The sequence below is a fragment of the Halichoeres trimaculatus genome, unplaced genomic scaffold (assembly GCF_033239565.1).
Source record: "Halichoeres trimaculatus isolate MK-OKI-2021-1 unplaced genomic scaffold, fHalTri1.1 fHalTri1_scaffold_1, whole genome shotgun sequence".
In the NCBI taxonomy this organism is placed as follows: domain Eukaryota; kingdom Metazoa; phylum Chordata; class Actinopteri; order Labriformes; family Labridae; genus Halichoeres; species Halichoeres trimaculatus.
Window position 1 is genome coordinate 4,658,970 of NW_027437179.1, and position 19,947 is coordinate 4,678,916.

A 19,947-nucleotide genomic window follows, 5' to 3' on the forward strand; every position below is an offset into this window, starting at 1 on the left:
AATGTCATCGTCCTCAAACCAAAATGAAAGCGTTTTAAACCTCTACACTGACTATAAGCACCTTTCTTCTTTGTCCAGTGGTGTTTTAGTCACTTAATCACCAAAATGAAACATTTCACGCTAAAAAATGCTAACCCGCAATGAAGCTAATGAAACTACAGAAGACGGATTAGGGTAACAGAGTTACAGTAGTTAACTGTTAGCCTCATAGCATAACTGCCCAAGTCATGTTTAAAAGTATTTTACTCCTTATACTATAATGTCTTTATCATCTATAGTATCATTGTTAACTCGTATCAATTTCTTTGACTAAGGTAATTACGTAGGCTCACAAATGATGCTTTAAACTTAGCGACATATGACTTGGGAAGTAGCTAGCTCGGGGAGATTGACAGAATGACACAAGCTAACCGCGAATCTCATAGCATAGTTGCCTAAGGCATATTTCAACGTTTTTACTCTTTCTGATACAACGTCTGTTTTGAATGCATCATTACTGTTAATTCTTTTCAATTTCTTTGACTATGGTAAATACGCAGGCTCACCAAATGATCATTTAAACGTATGAGATATATGACTTGGGAAATTATGCTATGAGGCTAACGAAGCCACAGCAGCTATCTCGGGGCGATTGGACGGACTTACAGTAGCTACACACGGGTTAAAGTCTTAGTTTCAGAAAGGTTACATACACTTGTGTAGAAGAAAACCTTAAACTTTATTTATCCAGGTAGTAGAAGGTAGTCTTACCTGCAGGGCTGTGCTCCCTCTCGGCTCCCGGCAGCAGGTTGTCCAGGTCCAGTGGTCTTCTAAAGGCCATTTTTCAGACTCCTCAGGTTTCCACAGTCGAAGATCGTTCCGGAATTGATTTCCAAAAGTGAAGATGAGTTTTTTCCGTTGTTTTGCAAAAGTTATTTTCTCGCAGCCAAGATTTGCAGCAGGTCGCTACCAAAGTCAAAGGCGGAAGAGGGTGAAGAACGTCAGCACGCCCTTTATGGCGTTTCTGTTTCCATGACAACGACGCACGCAAGTACGGTGCATCTCCGAAAATACAAAAAGAAAAATATCAATTTTATCCATTATCATTTTTTTTTAGTTTATTCTTGGTAATTTTAAGTTGTGGATTTATGTATGCTATTTTTTTCCCACTTTTCTTTCGTTAAGAAACCAAACAGCTGTAGCTTTATTTTTTATTTTGTCTTCACAAAATTCACACTAAACAAAGATCTGGATATGAGTTTTGAAGTTTCCATGGCAACAAGGCACGCACGTTCATGTGCGTCTCTGAAAAGCAACAAATTCATTTTTCTTTATTTTGTTGTGTTTTTTATTTTATTTAATTTTTTAGCCGTGGGTTAGGTGTGCTGTTTTCACATCTCTTTTTGTAAGAACACAAACAGCTGTAGTTTTAATTTTTATTTTGTCTCACAAAATTCACATCATCACAAAGAGCTGATATAAGTTTAGTAGTTTCCATGGCAACAAGGCCCGCACCTGCATGCGTGCGCGTGCGTGCGTGCGTGCGTGCGTGTGTCTGCGTGTGTTTGTGTAATTCAAAGATTGCAAATTAATCAAGGTTTTTCTCAACAGTGCTCTGTGTGGTAGGTGTAAAATGAATAATTAAGTTCATAAAGTGTTGAAAACACATCTGAAAACAATTTTAGTTTTTAGGTCAGAACATCATACATCAAAGAGAAAAACGCTTTAAATTGTATTTGCAATGCGTCTAAATCCATCAAATATTTAAATGTTTTTTTTTTTTTGTTATATCAAAATGATAAACAGCTCCATTGGTTTCTACCTGGGTTTTTCTGTTATCCAGCACTTCCTGTTTCCATCAGTAGGGGGAGCTGTACAGCTGCTCGTTTTCAAGTTCAAGCGCAAAGGGTACTGAAGGGGTCAGCAAACTTGGCTCCTATTTCCATGAAAAGGATGCACACACGTGCATGTGCATGAGAAAGAGAAACAAATTCATTTTTCTCCATGTTTTTCTAATTTTCAGTAAAGTTATGTTATATTCACATCTATTTCTGCAAGGGCAGTAACAGCTGTAGCTTCAGTTTTTATTTTGTTTTCACCACACTCACAATATCACAAAGTTCTGGATTAAAGTATAGTGTCAGAAGAGAAGAAACAGAACAGAAAACACTGATACAAATATTAAGAATGAAACAATCATCATCATGAACAACAACAAGAAAAAAGTTAAAGAACTATTATCTCACCTACGCTTTATATCCGACCTGTGGAAGAAACAGAGTCATACAGCTATTATCTCACTTACCTTGTTTACCCAACCTGTGGAAGAAAGAAAGTTATACAGCTAATGTCTAACTTGCCTTTTATACCCTGTCTGTGTAAGATGCAGAGTTAAACAGCTATTATCTAATTGACCATTCATACCCTACCTGTAGAAGAAAGAGAGTTATACAGTAAATATCTAATATGCCCTACCTGTAAAAGAAACAGAGTTATACAGGGTTTATCTCACTTACCTTTTATACCCTACCTGTGGAAGAAATAGAGATATACAGTTATTATCTAATATGCCCTACCTGTGGAAGAAAATGAGTAATACAGCTTTTATCTCACTTACCTTTTATACACTTCGTGTGGAAGAAACAGAGATATACAGTTATTATCTAATATGCCTTTCCTGTGGAAGAAACAGAGTAATACAGCTATTATTTTTTAAAAATATAGCTACTTTCTCACTTACAATTTAAACCCTACCTGTGGAAGAAGAAGTGTTATGCAGCTATAATCTCACTTACCTTTTTTACCCTACCTGTGGAAGAAAAAAATTATAGAGCTATTATCTCACTTGCCATTTATACCCTTCCAGCGGGAAAAAAAAGAGTTATACAGCTTTTATCTCACTTGCCATTTATACGCTACCTGGGGAAGAAAGAGAGTTACACAACTATTATCTCATTTACTTTTTAAACCCTACCTGTCAAAGGAGAATTTTACACAGCGCTTATCTCACTTAACATTTATACCCTACCTGTGGGAGAAACAGAGTTATACAGCTATTATCTCACTTGCCAATTATACCCTGCCAGTGGTTGAATAAAGTTTTACAACTACTATCTCACTTACATTTTATACCCTACCTATGAAAGGAACAGAGTTTTACAGCGACTATCTCAGTTACTTGTTATACCCTTACTTTGGAAGGAAAATTTATACAGCTATAATCTCACTTACATATGAAGAAAAGTCAGCATGCCCTTCATAACATTTCTGTACGCACGCAAGTGGTGTGCATCTCCTATAAATGCAACAAAGTCAATTATAGGCTTTTTTTTTTTTTATTTTAAGTCCAAGATATATGAATGCTATATTTTTCACTTTTCTTTATGTGAGCTACTGCAACAGCACCCCAAAACATGGTCCCCTCAGACGGGTAGCCAAAGCAGCTGTTGCAGTTGGCCTCAGGAATGCAGCCAGCAAAGGGCTATACCTGAGATCCAGCAACTGCAACAGCACCCCAAAACATGGTCCCCTCAGACGGGTAGCCAAAGCAGCTGTTGCAGTTGGCCTCAGGAATGCAGCCAGCAAAGGGCTATACCTGAGATCCAGCAACTGCAACAGCACCCCAAAACATGGTCCCCTCAGACGGGTAGCCAAAGCAGCTGTTGCAGTTGGCCTCAGGAATGCAGCCAGCAAAGGGCTATACCTGAGATCCAGCAACTGCAACAGCACCCCAAAACATGGTCCCCTCAGACGGGTAGCCAAAGCAGCTGTTGCAGTTGGCCTCAGGAATGCAGCCAGCAAAGGGCTATACCTGAGATCCAGCAACTGCAACAGCACCCCAAAACATGGTCCCCTCAGACGGGTAGCCAAAGCAGCTGTTGCAGTTGGCCTCAGGAATGCAGCCAGCAAAGGGCTATACCTGAGATCCAGCAACTGCAACAGCACCCCAAAACATGGTCCCCTCAGACGGGTAGCCAAAGCAGCTGTTGCAGTTGGCCTAAGGAATGCAGCCAGCAAAGGGCTATACCTGAGATCCAGCAACTGCAACAGCACCCCAAAACATGGTCCCCTCAGACGGGTAGCCAAAGCAGCTGTTGCAGTTGGCCTCAGGAATGCAGCCAGCAAAGGGCTATACCTGAGATCCAGCAACTGCAACAGCACCCCAATACATGGTCCCCTCAGACGGGTAGCCAAAGCAGCTGTTGCAGTTGGCCTCAGGAATGCAGCCAGCAAAGGGCTATACCTGAGATCCAGCAACTGCAACAGCACCCCAAAACATGGTCCCCTCAGACGGGTAGCCAAAGCAGCTGTTGCAGTTGGCCTCAGGAATGCAGCCAGCAAAGGGCTATACCTGAGATCCAGCAACTGCAACAGCACCCCAAAACATGGTCCCCTCAGACGGGTAGCCAAAGCAGCTGTTGCAGTTGGCCTCAGGAATGCAGCCAGCAAAGGGCTATACCTGAGATCCAGCAACTGCAACAGCACCCCAAAACATGGTCCCCTCAGACGGGTAGCCAAAGCAGCTGTTGCAGTTGGCCTCAGGAATGCAGCCAGCAAAGGGCTATACCTGAGATCCAGCAACTGCAACAGCACCCCAAAACATGGTCCCCTCAGACGGGTAGCCAAAGCAGCTGTTGCAGTTGGCCTCAGGAATGCAGCCAGCAAAGGGCTATACCTGAGATCCAGCAACTGCAACAGCACCCCAAAACATGGTCCCCTCAGACGGGTAGCCAAAGCAGCTGTTGCAGTTGGCCTCAGGAATGCAGCCAGCAAAGGGCTATACCTGAGATCCAGCAACTGCAACAGCACCCCAAAACATGGTCCCCTCAGACGGGTAGCCAAAGCAGCTGTTGCAGTTGGCCTCAGGAATGCAGCCAGCAAAGGGCTATACCTGAGATCCAGCAACTGCAACAGCACCCCAAAACATGGTCCCCTCAGACGGGTAGCCAAAGCAGCTGTTGCAGTTGGCCTCAGGAATGCAGCCAGCAAAGGGCTATACCTGAGATCCAGCAACTGCAACAGCACCCCAAAACATGGTCCCCTCAGACGGGTAGCCAAAGCAGCTGTTGCAGTTGGCCTCAGGAATGCAGCCAGCAAAGGGCTATACCTGAGATCCAGCAACTGCAACAGCACCCCAATACATGGTCCCCTCAGACGGGTAGCCAAAGCAGCTGTTGCAGTTGGCCTCAGGAATGCAGCCAGCAAAGGGCTATACCTGAGATCCAGCAACTGCAACAGCACCCCAAAACATGGTCCCCTCAGACGGGTAGCCAAAGCACCTTAAGTGAACTTCAATCAACCCAACTCAAACCAACTGTGTTTCAGCAGTTATCATCAGTTTGACTTAAATTTACTTACCTTTTAACATTCCACATCAGTATTATATGAACACATAAGAATGACTTAAAAAATAAATTTAAAAAAAACTTTTCTTCTTTCTTTTCTTCAAGTTTTTGTACTTTCAAGTTTGACTTGATTTAAGGTTCTTTTTATGTTTTGACGTATCACTTAGCATCAGGTCACACAACATAAAAGCAATAAAACTATCACCACATATTTCATTTCTTAAACAACTTTGTCCTTTATTCACACCATCCATAGCGTCTAGAATTCCTTATTTTGCTCTAATCACACAACTTAACTTAACTGTCCCACAGAATAAGCAGTCTTAATTCGCAAAAAAATAATTAAGAACATTAACGTGTGTGTGTGTGTGTGTGTGTGTGTGTGTGTGTGTGTGTGTGTGTATGTGTGTGTGTGTGTGTATGTGTGTGTGTGTGTGTGTGTGTGTCCTACTGAAAACCATCATTGATCCATAGTCCTTTTATGGTCCGTAGAGGCTCCTTTGCAGGGGTTCAGGTACAAAAAATCTTCCCTTCCCAGCTGGAAACTGATTATGAATTTCTGGCTTTCAGGCCTTATTTCTGGTTCCCAAGAGGTTTGCAGGTGTCACAAAGGTGGTCAAGCCTGGTGTTAACTTGTCTCAAGTGATCTGGGGAACTAAGAAAAAAAAATGCCTATCTTGTGAGTTTTGCCACTGATCATCTAAAGTGCTGTGGAAGTTTTTTTCAAACATTTGCATGTGTGGGTAATTTATCAGCCCATTTTTTTATTAGAATCATTATTGACTAAATGTGTCTAAACTGTTCCTCTTGATATTCTAAAAGTATTTTATTTTATGGATAGGCACATGTACAATATGTTTAATGTATATGTGTCATGTTGCTACAGAGCGTGGGTGTTTTAGACCATTTTAAAGGAGTGCTATAGAACCCCAAAGTTCATCCCAGCACTCCTGAAAATTTAAAATACACTAACACATGTCCAACCAGTTTTTTTAATCCAGCTGTTAAAATAAAAATGTCACATGTAAACACCAAACTCCACATGACTTGAAACGTCATGCTCAGGGAAACGCAGAGGTTTAATAAATGTACACAGTTAATTTTTGGTGAGAAAAAAGATAACAAGTATGATATTAAGTGGTTAGAAAACTTTTTATTAACATATCAATAACCAGAAGGTTATTATTAAAGTCTGCGTGTCCGTGTGTTCCTCCTCACCACTTCAGTATAATCCATCATCTTTACAGCAGAAACTCAAGCTGGTGCAGGTGTTAAAATGACAAACATCATGTCAACAATACGGTGCAGACGACAGTTTTTTTTTGTTTTTTTTCTCACCTGGTTTTACAGACACTTTGTGTGTACTGTTTTGGACTGAGTTGGATTCATCCTCCTCCACCTCCACCTCCTCCTCTTCCTCTTCCACCTCTTCCTCCTCCTCCCTGCCGTTACTCCTGACAAACAATTCAACATCTCAAACACTTGAACCTAAGAGCTGACAGAACCTTCTTGGTGAAGCAAACCAGAATCCAGTGGGTGGTGCATGTAAACTGTGTTTATTTCATTCATGGTGTCACCGATAGTTTGATCAGATTTCTGGAACACATCACAGAGTTGTCTTCCTTTTGTTGCCACATTGCGTCCACTGTAAGAGTGTGTGTGGGTGAAGAGCGTCCCCAACCGTCCGGCTCAGAGGAAGCGGAAGCAAACAGCGTCCTCTGTGCTGGTCAGGAGGGGGCGCTCCTCCTCCTCTGGGCTGGAAGCTGCAGACGGTGGCGTGAGGGGGCTGGTGGGTCTCTGCGGTGAGTCAATGGTCTCCCTGTGACCATCCATCGGTTCACCTCCGCTCTGAGCAGCAAAAGAAAAACAAACCAGGATGAGTTCAGTCACAGCTTTAGCCCCAAGTTTCCCCCTGAGGTGGCCTAAATGGTATCCTACAAACGGACCGAGGATTTTCTGAACTTGCTCCCACCATAAACTCAGAGTTTCAAATTAAGTCAACGGCTGCTCTGTGACTCTACCGCCACTGCTGTGGTCTGATAGGGAACGCTCACCGAGCGCTGAAAGGCAGGCCACCACCGCTCTGCAGCTGGTCGGTGCTCATCCATCCTCCTGGTCTGGTCCGGAATGGTCGTCTCTCTGCTCCGACTTCTTCTCCTCGTGGTCTCTTCTGCTCTCTGTGGAAATAAAGAAAGGACAACGGAGTCAGAGTGATGATGGCTTCAGGTTTTAGAGTCAGTTTGACCCAGACTTGAAGAGTTACTCACCTCACCTGTCTACATTTCATTAAAAAAAGAAAAGACATCAAGCTTTGTTATTATCCTGTTCACGTGTGTGTGCGTGTCAGTGTGTGTGCGTGTCAGTGTGTGTGTATACTCCCCCTTCCAGCCTCAAACAGAGTCTCTGTCTCAGTCAGAGTCACTGTCATCGCTCCATCCCATGTGGTGAGACGGAACGTGCCAGTTCCTTCTGTTTGGGCTGAATCTGAGGCCTGAGGACGTGGAGGGGGCAGGGTCTTGGTCGCTCGTCCTGGGCCTCTTGCTACTTACCTGCTCCGTGCTGCTTTCCTCCCTGCTCCTTTTCAAAGAGGAGCCCAGGCCAGAGGTGGAGGGGGCAAGATCCTCAGGACTCTGAGGGTTCCAGGAGGGGCTTGGGGGACTGAGAGGAGGACTGGCACCAACAGAAGAAACGGGACGGACTATTTGGCGCCATCCCTGCCAGAAGTCCTCTGGTGCTAGCTCCTGGTTGAGAGGTGAGTGAGGTCTGATGTCACCATCCTCTTCATCCTCTTCATCATCAGTCTCGATGTAGCCAGAGTCGTCGCTCTCCTCTGCCCAGTCATCGCTGTCGTCGGTGTCCTCTCTGTCAGTGTCCTCCGAGTCAGGGTCCTCATCCTCGGAGTCAGCGTCCTCGGAGTCAGCGTCTTCGGAGTCCTCGTCGTCGGAGTCGTCACTGTCCCATCTGTCAGAGCCCTCTTGGTCAGAGTCCTCGTCGTCCCACTCATAAGGCGCCATCACTTGTTGAATAATCCTCATACCGTCCTCGATGAGGAGTCGGGGATTAAACAGACCTGCACCTGGGACAAATACCCATTCATCCTCCCCCTCATCTTCCTCCTCTTGCTCAGAGGAGGAGACGTCGTCTGGTAAAGGATCATCTGGGTTGTAGTCCAAGACTGCCACATCAGGGACCACGTTGTCCTCAGGATGCTCCAAGATCAAGCCCACATCATCTGAAGAGAAAGAGTCAGAGCGTCGGGGAGCAGGATTTAAAACTCAGACTTGTTAAACACTTAATATTTGTAACAGATCAAGAAAATCTGAGAAGAACTGAGAACATCTCTATCCACAGAAACACCATGGCACCATTGAGAAACTCCTCGTCAGCTGTGACAGGGCCAGCGCAGGCAGAGCTGCAGAACCAGCTGCAGGCTCAGTGCTGTTAAAGTTCACTGACCCGCCGGCTGCTCTGAGCTGACACACATCAAGACAATCTAAAATGACTAAGAAACTATTTTCACTCAGACAGATTCCACTTTTTCTAGGAAAAAAAGGACCTTAAACTGAGTTTACACTGACCTCTAGCGAGAGAGTGTGTGTTTAAAAGGTTGTAATAAAGAATGCCAAGGGATGCTCTGCTACATTAAGAAGCTGTGCACAAAATGTGCATCAAAAAAAATTCACTCATCAATTTTTTTTCAAATCATTCCATCAAAATGTGTCAAAAATGTCATCGTCCTCAAACCAAAATGAAAGCGTTTTAAACCTCTACACTGACTATAAGCACCTTTCTTCTTTGTCCAGTGGTGTTTTAGTCACTTAATCACCAAAATGAAACATTTCACGCTAAAAAATGCTAACCCGCAATGAAGCTAATGAAACTACAGAAGACGGATTAGGGTAACAGAGTTACAGTAGTTAACTGTTAGCCTCATAGCATAACTGCCCAAGTCATGTTTAAAAGTATTTTACTCCTTATACTATAATGTCTTTATCATCTATAGTATCATTGTTAACTCGTATCAATTTCTTTGACTAAGGTAATTACGTAGGCTCACAAATGATGCTTTAAACTTAGCGACATATGACTTGGGAAGTAGCTAGCTCGGGGAGATTGACAGAATGACACAAGCTAACCGCGAATCTCATAGCATAGTTGCCTAAGGCATATTTCAACGTTTTTACTCTTTCTGATACAACGTCTGTTTTGAATGCATCATTACTGTTAATTCTTTTCAATTTCTTTGACTATGGTAAATACGCAGGCTCACCAAATGATCATTTAAACGTATGAGATATATGACTTGGGAAATTATGCTATGAGGCTAACGAAGCCACAGCAGCTATCTCGGGGCGATTGGACGGACTTACAGTAGCTACACACGGGTTAAAGTCTTAGTTTCAGAAAGGTTACATACACTTGTGTAGAAGAAAACCTTAAACTTTATTTATCCAGGTAGTAGAAGGTAGTCTTACCTGCAGGGCTGTGCTCCCTCTCGGCTCCCGGCAGCAGGTTGTCCAGGTCCAGTGGTCTTCTAAAGGCCATTTTTCAGACTCCTCAGGTTTCCACAGTCGAAGATCGTTCCGGAATTGATTTCCAAAAGTGAAGATGAGTTTTTTCCGTTGTTTTGCAAAAGTTATTTTCTCGCAGCCAAGATTTGCAGCAGGTCGCTACCAAAGTCAAAGGCGGAAGAGGGTGAAGAACGTCAGCACGCCCTTTATGGCGTTTCTGTTTCCATGACAACGACGCACGCAAGTACGGTGCATCTCCGAAAATACAAAAAGAAAAATATCAATTTTATCCATTATCATTTTTTTTTAGTTTATTCTTGGTAATTTTAAGTTGTGGATTTATGTATGCTATTTTTTTCCCACTTTTCTTTCGTTAAGAAACCAAACAGCTGTAGCTTTATTTTTTATTTTGTCTTCACAAAATTCACACTAAACAAAGATCTGGATATGAGTTTTGAAGTTTCCATGGCAACAAGGCACGCACGTTCATGTGCGTCTCTGAAAAGCAACAAATTCATTTTTCTTTATTTTGTTGTGTTTTTTATTTTATTTAATTTTTTAGCCGTGGGTTAGGTGTGCTGTTTTCACATCTCTTTTTGTAAGAACACAAACAGCTGTAGTTTTAATTTTTATTTTGTCTCACAAAATTCACATCATCACAAAGAGCTGATATAAGTTTAGTAGTTTCCATGGCAACAAGGCCCGCACCTGCATGCGTGCGCGTGCGTGCGTGCGTGCGTGCGTGCGTGTGTCTGCGTGTGTTTGTGTAATTCAAAGATTGCAAATTAATCAAGGTTTTTCTCAACAGTGCTCTGTGTGGTAGGTGTAAAATGAATAATTAAGTTCATAAAGTGTTGAAAACACATCTGAAAACAATTTTAGTTTTTAGGTCAGAACATCATACATCAAAGAGAAAAACGCTTTAAATTGTATTTGCAATGCGTCTAAATCCATCAAATATTTAAATGTTTTTTTTTTTTTTGTTATATCAAAATGATAAACAGCTCCATTGGTTTCTACCTGGGTTTTTCTGTTATCCAGCACTTCCTGTTTCCATCAGTAGGGGGAGCTGTACAGCTGCTCGTTTTCAAGTTCAAGCGCAAAGGGTACTGAAGGGGTCAGCAAACTTGGCTCCTATTTCCATGAAAAGGATGCACACACGTGCATGTGCATGAGAAAGAGAAACAAATTCATTTTTCTCCATGTTTTTCTAATTTTCAGTAAAGTTATGTTATATTCACATCTATTTCTGCAAGGGCAGTAACAGCTGTAGCTTCAGTTTTTATTTTGTTTTCACCACACTCACAATATCACAAAGTTCTGGATTAAAGTATAGTGTCAGAAGAGAAGAAACAGAACAGAAAACACTGATACAAATATTAAGAATGAAACAATCATCATCATGAACAACAACAAGAAAAAAGTTAAAGAACTATTATCTCACCTACGCTTTATATCCGACCTGTGGAAGAAACAGAGTCATACAGCTATTATCTCACTTACCTTGTTTACCCAACCTGTGGAAGAAAGAAAGTTATACAGCTAATGTCTAACTTGCCTTTTATACCCTGTCTGTGTAAGATGCAGAGTTAAACAGCTATTATCTAATTGACCATTCATACCCTACCTGTAGAAGAAAGAGAGTTATACAGTAAATATCTAATAGGCCCTACCTGTAAAAGAAACAGAGTTATACAGGGTTTATCTCACTTACCTTTTATACCCTACCTGTGGAAAAACAGAGATAAACAGTTATAATCTAAGGTGCCCTACCTGTGGAAGAAAATGAGAAATACAGCTTTTATCTCACTAACCTTTTATACCCTACCTGTGGAAGAAATAGAGATATACAGTTATTATCTAATATGCCCTACCTGTGGAAGAAATTGAGTTAAACAGCTTTTATCTCACTTACCTTTTATACCCTTCCTGTGGAAGAAACAGAGATATACAGTTATTATCTAATATGCCTTTCCTGTGGAAGAAACAGAGTAATACAGCTATTATTTTTTAAAAATATAGCTACTTTCTCACTTACAATTTAAACCCTACCTGTGGAAGAAGAAGTGTTTTATGCAGCTATAATCTCACTTACCTTTTTTACCCTACCTGTGGAAGAAAAAAATTATAGAGCTATTATCTCACTTGCCATTTATACCCTTCCAGCGGGAAAAAAAAGAGTTATACAGCTTTTATCTCACTTGCCATTTATACGCTACCTGGGGAAGAAAGAGAGTTACACAACTATTATCTCATTTACTTTTTAAACCCTACCTGTCAAAGGAGAATTTTACACAGCGCTTATCTCACTTAACATTTATACCCTACCTGTGGGAGAAACAGAGTTATACAGCTATTATCTCACTTGCCAATTATACCCTGCCAGTGGTTGAATAAAGTTTTACAACTACTATCTCACTTACATTTTATACCCTACCTATGAAAGGAACAGAGTTTTATAGCGACTATCTCAGTTACTTGTTATACCCTTACTTTGGAAGGAAAATTTATACAGCTATAATCTCACTTACATATGAAGAAAAGTCAGCATGCCCTTCATAACATTTCTGTACGCACGCAAGTGGTGTGCATCTCCTATAAATGCAACAAAGTCAATTATAGGCTTTTTTTTTTTTTTTTTTTTTTAAGTCCAAGATATATGAATGCTATATTTTTCACTTTTCTTTATGTGAGCTACTGCAACAGCACCCCAAAACATGGTCCCCTCAGACGGGTAGCCAAAGCAGCTGTTGCAGTTGGCCTCAGGAATGCAGCCAGCAAAGGGCTATACCTGAGATCCAGCAACTGCAACAGCACCCCAAAACATGGTCCCCTCAGATGGGTAGCCAAAGCAGCTGTTGCAGTTTGCCTCAGGAATGCAGCCAGCAAAGGGCTATACCTGAGATCCAGCAACTGCAACAGCACCCCAAAACATGGTCCCCTCAGACGGGTAGCCAAAGCAGCTGTTGCAGTTGGCCTCAGGAATGCAGCCAGCAAAGGGCTATACCTGAGATCCAGCAACTGCAACAGCACCCCAAAACACGGTCCCCTCAGACGGGTAGCCAAAGCAGCTGTTGCAGTTGGCCTCAGGAATGCAGCCAGCAAAGGGCTATACCTGAGATCCAGCAACTGCAACAGCACCCCAAAACATGGTCCCCTCAGACGGGTAGCCAAAGCAGCTGTTGCAGTTGGCCTCAGGAATGCAGCCAGCAAAGGGCTATACCTGAGATCCAGCAACTGCAACAGCACCCCAAAACATGGTCCCCTCAGACGGGTAGCCAAAGCAGCTGTTGCAGTTGGCCTCAGGAATGCAGCCAGCAAAGGGCTATACCTGAGATCCAGCAACTGCAACAGCACCCCAAAACATGGTCCCCTCAGACGGGTAGCCAAAGCAGCTGTTGCAGTTGGCCTCAGGAATGCAGCCAGCAAAGGGCTATACCTGAGATCCAGCAACTGCAACAGCACCCCAAAACATGGTCCCCTCAGACGGGTAGCCAAAGCAGCTGTTGCAGTTGGCCTCAGGAATGCAGCCAGCAAAGGGCTATACCTGAGATCCAGCAACTGCAACAGCACCCCAAAACATTGTCCCCTCAGACGGGTAGCCAAAGCAGCTGTTGCAGTTGGCCTCAGGAATGCAGCCAGCAAAGGGCTATACCTGAGATCCAGCAACTGCAACAGCACCCCAAAACATGGTCCCCTCAGACGGGTAGCCAAAGCAGCTGTTGCAGTTGGCCTCAGGAATGCAGCCAGCAAAGGGCTATACCTGAGATCCAGCAACTGCAACAGCACCCCAAAACACGGTCCCCTCAGACGGGTAGCCAAAGCAGCTGTTGCAGTTGGCCTCAGGAATGCAGCCAGCAAAGGGCTATACCTGAGATCCAGCAACTGCAACAGCACCCCAAAACACGGTCCCCTCAGACGGGTAGCCAAAGCAGCTGTTGCAGTTGGCCTCAGGAATGCAGCCAGCAAAGGGCTATACCTGAGATCCAGCAACTGCAACAGCACCCCAAAACACGGTCCCCTCAGACGGGTAGCCAAAGCAGCTGTTGCAGTTGGCCTCAGGAATGCAGCCAGCAAAGGGCTATACCTGAGATCCAGCAACTGCAACAGCACCCCAAAACATGGTCCCCTCAGACGGGTAGCCAAAGCAGCTGTTGCAGTTGGCCTCAGGAATGCAGCCAGCAAAGGGCTATACCTGAGATCCAGCAACTGCAACAGCACCCCAAAACATGGTCCCCTCAGACGGGTAGCCAAAGCAGCTGTTGCACTTGGCCTCAGGAATGCAGCCAGCAAAGGGCTATACCTGAGATCCAGCAACTGCAACAGCACCCCAAAACATGGTCCCCTCAGACGGGTAGCCAAAGCAGCTGTTGCACTTGGCCTCAGGAATGCAGCCAGCAAAGGGCTATACCTGAGATCCAGCAACTGCAACAGCACCCCAAAACATGGTCCCCTCAGACGGGTAGCCAAAGCAGCTGTTGCAGTTGGCCTCAGGAATGCAGCCAGCAAAGGGCTATACCTGAGATCCAGCAACTGCAACAGCACCCCAAAACATGGTCCCCTCAGACGGGTAGCCAAAGCAGCTGTTGCAGTTGGCCTCAGGAATGCAGCCAGCAAAGGGCTATACCTGAGATCCAGCAACTGCAACAGCACCCCAAAACATGGTCCCCTCAGACGGGTAGCCAAAGCAGCTGTTGCAGTTGGCCTCAGGAATGCAGCCAGCAAAGGGCTATACCTGAGATCCAGCAACTGCAACAGCACCCCAAAACATGGTCCCCTCAGACGGGTAGCCAAAGCAGCTGTTGCAGTTGGCCTCAGGAATGCAGCCAGCAAAGGGCTATACCTGAGATCCAGCAACTGCAACAGCACCCCAAAACATGGTCCCCTCAGACGGGTAGCCAAAGCAGCTGTTGCAGTTGGCCTCAGGAATGCAGCCAGCAAAGGGCTATACCTGAGATCCAGCAACTGCAACAGCACCCCAAAACATGGTCCCCTCAGACGGGTAGCCAAAGCAGCTGTTGCAGTTGGCCTCAGGAATGCAGCCAGCAAAGGGCTATACCTGAGATCCAGCAACTGCAACAGCACCCCAAAACATGGTCCCCTCAGACGGGTAGCCAAAGCAGCTGTTGCAGTTGGCCTCAGGAATGCAGCCAGCAAAGGGCTATACCTGAGATCCAGCAACTGCAACAGCACCCCAAAACATGGTCCCCTCAGACGGGTAGCCAAAGCAGCTGTTGCAGTTGGCCTCAGGAATGCAGCCAGCAAAGGGCTATACCTGAGATCCAGCAACTGCAACAGCACCCCAAAACATGGTCCCCTCAGACGGGTAGCCAAAGCAGCTGTTGCAGTTGGCCTCAGGAATGCAGCCAGCAAAGGGCTATACCTGAGATCCAGCAACTGCAACAGCACCCCAAAACATGGTCCCCTCAGACGGGTAGCCAAAGCAGCTGTTGCAGTTGGCCTCAGGAATGCAGCCAGCAAAGGGCTATACCTGAGATCCAGCAACTGCAACAGCACCCCAAAACATGGTCCCCTCAGACGGGTAGCCAAAGCAGCTGTTGCAGTTGGCCTCAGGAATGCAGCCAGCAAAGGGCTATACCTGAGATCCAGCAACTGCAACAGCACCCCAAAACATGGTCCCCTCAGACGGGTAGCCAAAGCAGCTGTTGCAGTTGGCCTCAGGAATGCAGCCAGCAAAGGGCTATACCTGAGATCCAGCAACTGCAACAGCACCCCAAAACATGGTCCCCTCAGACGGGTAGCCAAAGCAGCTGTTGCAGTTGGCCTCAGGAATGCAGCCAGCAAAGGGCTATACCTGAGATCCAGCAACTGCAACAGCACCCCAAAACATGGTCCCCTCAGACGGGTAGCCAAAGCAGCTGTTGCAGTTGGCCTCAGGAATGCAGCCAGCAAAGGGCTATACCTGAGATCCAGCAACTGCAACAGCACCCCAAAACATGGTCCCCTCAGACGGGTAGCCAAAGCAGCTGTTGCAGTTGGCCTCAGGAATGCAGCCAGCAAAGGGCTATACCTGAGATCCAGCAACTGCAACAGCACCCCAAAACATGGTCCCCTCAGACGGGTAGCCAAAGCAGCTGTTGCAGTTGGCCTCAGGAATGGAGCCAGCAAAGGGCTATACCTGAGATCCAGCAACTGCAACAGCACCCCAAAACATGGTCCCCTCAGACGGGTAGCCAAAGCAGCTGTTGCAGTTGGCCTCAGGAATGCAGCCAGCAAAGGGCTATACCTGAGATCCAGCAACTGCAACAGCACCCCAAAACATGGTCCCCTCAGACGGGTAGCCAAAGCAACTGTTGCTGTTGGCCTCAGGAATGCAGCCAGCAAAGGGCTATACCTGAGATCCAGCAACTGCAACAGCACCCCAAAACATGGTCCCCTCAGACAGGTAGCCAAAGCACCTTAAGTGAACTTCAATCAACCCAACTGAAACCAACTGTGTTTCAGCAGTTATCATCAGTTTGACTTTAATTTACGTACCTTTTAATATTCCACATCAGTATTACATGAACACATTAGAATGACTTAAAAAATAAATTTTAAAAAAACCTTTTCTTCTTTCTTTTCTTCAAGTTTTTGTACTTTCAAGTTTGACTTGATTCAAGGTTCTTTTTATGTTTTGACATATCACTTAGCATCAGGTCACACAACATAAAAGCAATAAAACTATCACCACATATTTCATTTCTTAAACAACTTTGTCCTTTATTCACACCATCCATAGCATCTAGAATTCCTTATTTTACTCTAATCACACAACTTAACTTAACTGTCCCACAGAATAAGCAGTCTTAATTCGCAAAAAAATAATTCATAACATTAACGTGTGTGTGTGTGTGTGTGTGTGTGTGTGTGTGTGTGTGTGTGTGTGTGTGTGTATGTGTGTGTGTGTGTGTGTGTCCTACTGAAAACCATCATTGATCCATAGTCCCTTTATGGTCCGTAGAGGCTCCTTTGCAGGGGTTCAGGTACAAAAAATCTTCCCTTCCCAGCTGGAAACTGATGATGAATTTCTGGCTTTCAGGCCTTATTTCTGGTTCCCAAGAGGTTTGCAGGTGTCACAAAGGTGGTCAAGCCTGGTGTTAACTTGTCTCAAGTGATCTGGGGAACTAAGAAAAAAAAATGCCTATCTTGTGAGTTTTGCCACTGATCATCTAAAGTGCTGTGGAAGTTTTTTTCAAACATTTGCATGTGTGGGTAATTTATCAGCCCATTTTTGTATTGGAACCATTATTGACTAAATGTGTCTAAACTGTTCCTCTTGATATTCTAAAAGTATTTTATTTTATGGATAGGCACATGTACAATATGTTTAATGTATATGTGTCATGTTGCTACAGAGCATGGGTGTTTTAGACCATTTTAAAGGAGTGCTATAGAACCCCAAAGTTTCATCCCAGCACTCCTGAAAATTTAAAATACACTAACACATGCCCAACCAGTTTTTTTAATCCAGCTGTTAAAATAAAAATGTCACATGTAAACACCAAACTCCACATGACTTGAAAAGTCATGATGAGACAGAGAAAAACTCTTTGCTCAGTGAAATGCAGAGGTTTAATAAATGTACACAGTTAATTTTTGGTGAGAAAAAAAGATAACAAGTATGATATTAAGTGGTTAGAAAACTTTTTATTAACATATCAATAACCAGAAGGTTATTATTAAAGTCTGCGTGTCCGTGTGTTCCTCCTCAGCACTTCAGTATAATCCATCATCTTTACAGCAGAAACTCAAGCTGGTGCAGGTGTTAAAATGACAAACATCATGTCAACAATACGGTGCAGACGACAGTTTTTTTTTGTTTTTTTCTCACCTGGTTTTACAGACACTTTGTACTGTTTTGGACTGAGTTGGATTCATCCTCCTCCACCTCCACCTCCTCCTCTTCCTCTTCCACCTCTTCCTCCTCCTCCCTGCCGTTACTCCTGACAAACAATTCAACATCTCAAACACTTGAACCTAAGAGCTGACAGAACCTTCTTGGTGAAGCAAACCAGAATCCAGTGGGTGGTGCATGTAAACTGTGTTTATTTCATTCATGGTGTCACCGATAGTTTGATCAGATTTCTGGAACACATCACAGAGTTGTCTTCCTTTTGTTGCCACATTGCGTCCACTGTAAGAGTGTGTGTGGGTGAAGAGCGTCCCCAACCGTCCGGCTCAGAGGAAGCGGAAGCAAACAGCGTCCTCTGTGCTGGTCAGGAGGGGGCGCTCCTCCTCCTCCTGGCTGGCAGCTGCAGACGGTGGCGTGAGGGGGCTGGTGGGTCTCTGCGGTGAGTCAATGGTCTCCCTGTGACCATCCATCGGTTCACCTCCGCTCTGAGCAGCAAAAGAAAAACAAACCAGGATGAGTTCAGTCACAGCTTTAGCCCCAAGTTTCCCCCTGAGGTGGCCTAAATGGTATCCTACAAACGGACCGAGGATTTTCTGAACTTGCTCCCACCGTAAACTCAGAGTTTCAAATTAAGTCAACGGCTGCTCTGTGACTCTACCGCCACTGCTGTGGTCTGATAGGGAACGCTCACCGAGCGCTGAAAGGCAGGCCACCACCGCTCTGCAGCTGGTCGGTGCTCATCCATCCTCCTGGTCTGGTCCGGAATGGTCGTCTCTCTGCTCCGACTTCTTCTCCTCGTGGTCTCTTCTGCTCTCTGTGGAAATAAAGAAAGGACAACAGAGTCAGAGAGATGATGGCTTCAGGTTTTAGAGTCAGTTTGACCCAGACTTGAAGAGTTACTCACCTCACCTGTCTACATTTCATTAAAAAAAGAAAAGACATCAAGCTTTGTTATTATCCTGTTCACGTGTGTGTGCGTGTCAGTGTGTGTGCGTGTCAGTGTGTGTGTATACTTCCCCTTCCAGCCTCAAACAGAGTCTCTGTCTCAGTCAGAGTCACTGTCATCGCTCCATCCCGTGTGGTGAGACGGAACGTGCCAGTTCCTTCTGTTTGGGCTGAATCTGAGGCCCGAGGACGTGGAGGGGGCAGGGTCTTGGTCGCTCGTCCTGGGCCTCTTGCTACTTACCTGCTCCGTGCTGCTTTCCTCCCTGCTCCTTTTCAAAGAGGAGCCCAGGCCAGAGGTGGAGGGGGCAAGATCCTCAGGACTCTGAGGGTTCCAGGAGGGGCCTGGGGGACTGAGAGGAGGACTGGCACCAACAGAAGAAACGGGACGGACCATTTGGCGCCATCCCTGCCAGAAGTCCTCTGGTGCTAGCTCCTGGTTGAGAGGTGAGTGAGGTCTGATGTCACCATCCTCTTCATCCTCTTCATCATCAGTCTCGATGTAGCCAGAGTCGTCGCTCTCCTCTGCCCAGTCATCGCTGTCGTCGGTGTCCTCTCTGTCAGTGTCCTCCGAGTCAGGGTCCTCCGAGTCAGGGTCCTCGTCCTCGGAGTCAGCGTCCTCGGAGTCAGCGTCTTCGGAGTCCTCGTCGTCGGAGTCGTCACTGTCCCATCTGTCAGAGCCCTCTTGGTCAGAGTCCTCGTCGTCCCACTCATAAGGCGCCATCACTTGTTGAATAATCCTCATACCGTCCTCGATGAGGAGTCGGGGACTAAACAGACCTGCACCTGGGACAAATACCCATTCATCCTCCCCCTCATCTTCCTCCTCTTGCTCAGAGGAGGAGACGTCGTCTGGTAAAGGATCATCTGGGTTGTAGTCCAAGACTGCCACATCAGGGACCACGTTGTCCTCAGGATGCTCCAAGATCAAGCCCACATCATCTGAAGAGAAAGAGTCAGAGCGTCGGGGAGCAGGATTTAAAACTCAGACTTGTTAAACACTTAATATTTGTAACAGATCAAGAAAATCTGAGAAGAACTGAGAACATCTCTATCCACAGAAACACCATGGCACCATTGAGAAACTCCTCGTCAGCTGTGACAGGGCCAGCGCAGGCAGAGCTGCAGAACCAGCTGCAGACTCAGTGCTGTTAAAGTTCACTGACCCGCCGGCTGCTCTGAGCTGACACACATCAAGACAATCTAAAATGACTAAGAAACTATTTTCACTCAGACAGATTCCACTTTTTCTAGGAAAAAAAGGACCTTAAACTGAGTTTACACTGACCTCTAGCGAGAGAGTGTGTGTTTAAAA

At 45.0% G+C, this 19,947-nt stretch overlaps 2 protein-coding genes across 2 annotated transcripts; both read right to left on the minus strand.

Moving 5' to 3' along the window:
• Positions 1-7,732: 7,732 nt before the first annotated feature.
• Positions 7,733-10,002, minus strand: LOC141806836 (uncharacterized). The gene is made up of 2 exons (XM_074692556.1): positions 9,800-10,002; positions 7,733-8,556 (listed from the first exon to the last, which is right to left on the minus strand). The coding sequence occupies exons 1-2, from the start codon at positions 9,867-9,869 to the stop codon at positions 7,733-7,735; spliced, it is 894 nt and encodes a 297-aa protein (XP_074548657.1). The 5' UTR covers positions 9,870-10,002.
• An 8,087-nt stretch (positions 10,003-18,089) lies between these two features.
• On the minus strand, positions 18,090-19,367 carry LOC141796907 (uncharacterized). Its single transcript, XM_074678239.1, has 2 exons — positions 18,382-19,367; positions 18,090-18,175 (listed from the first exon to the last, which is right to left on the minus strand). The coding sequence occupies exon 1, from the start codon at positions 19,354-19,356 to the stop codon at positions 18,736-18,738; it is 621 nt and encodes a 206-aa protein (XP_074534340.1). The 5' UTR covers positions 19,357-19,367; the 3' UTR covers positions 18,090-18,175; positions 18,382-18,735.
• Between the last annotated feature and the right edge of the window lie 580 nt (positions 19,368-19,947).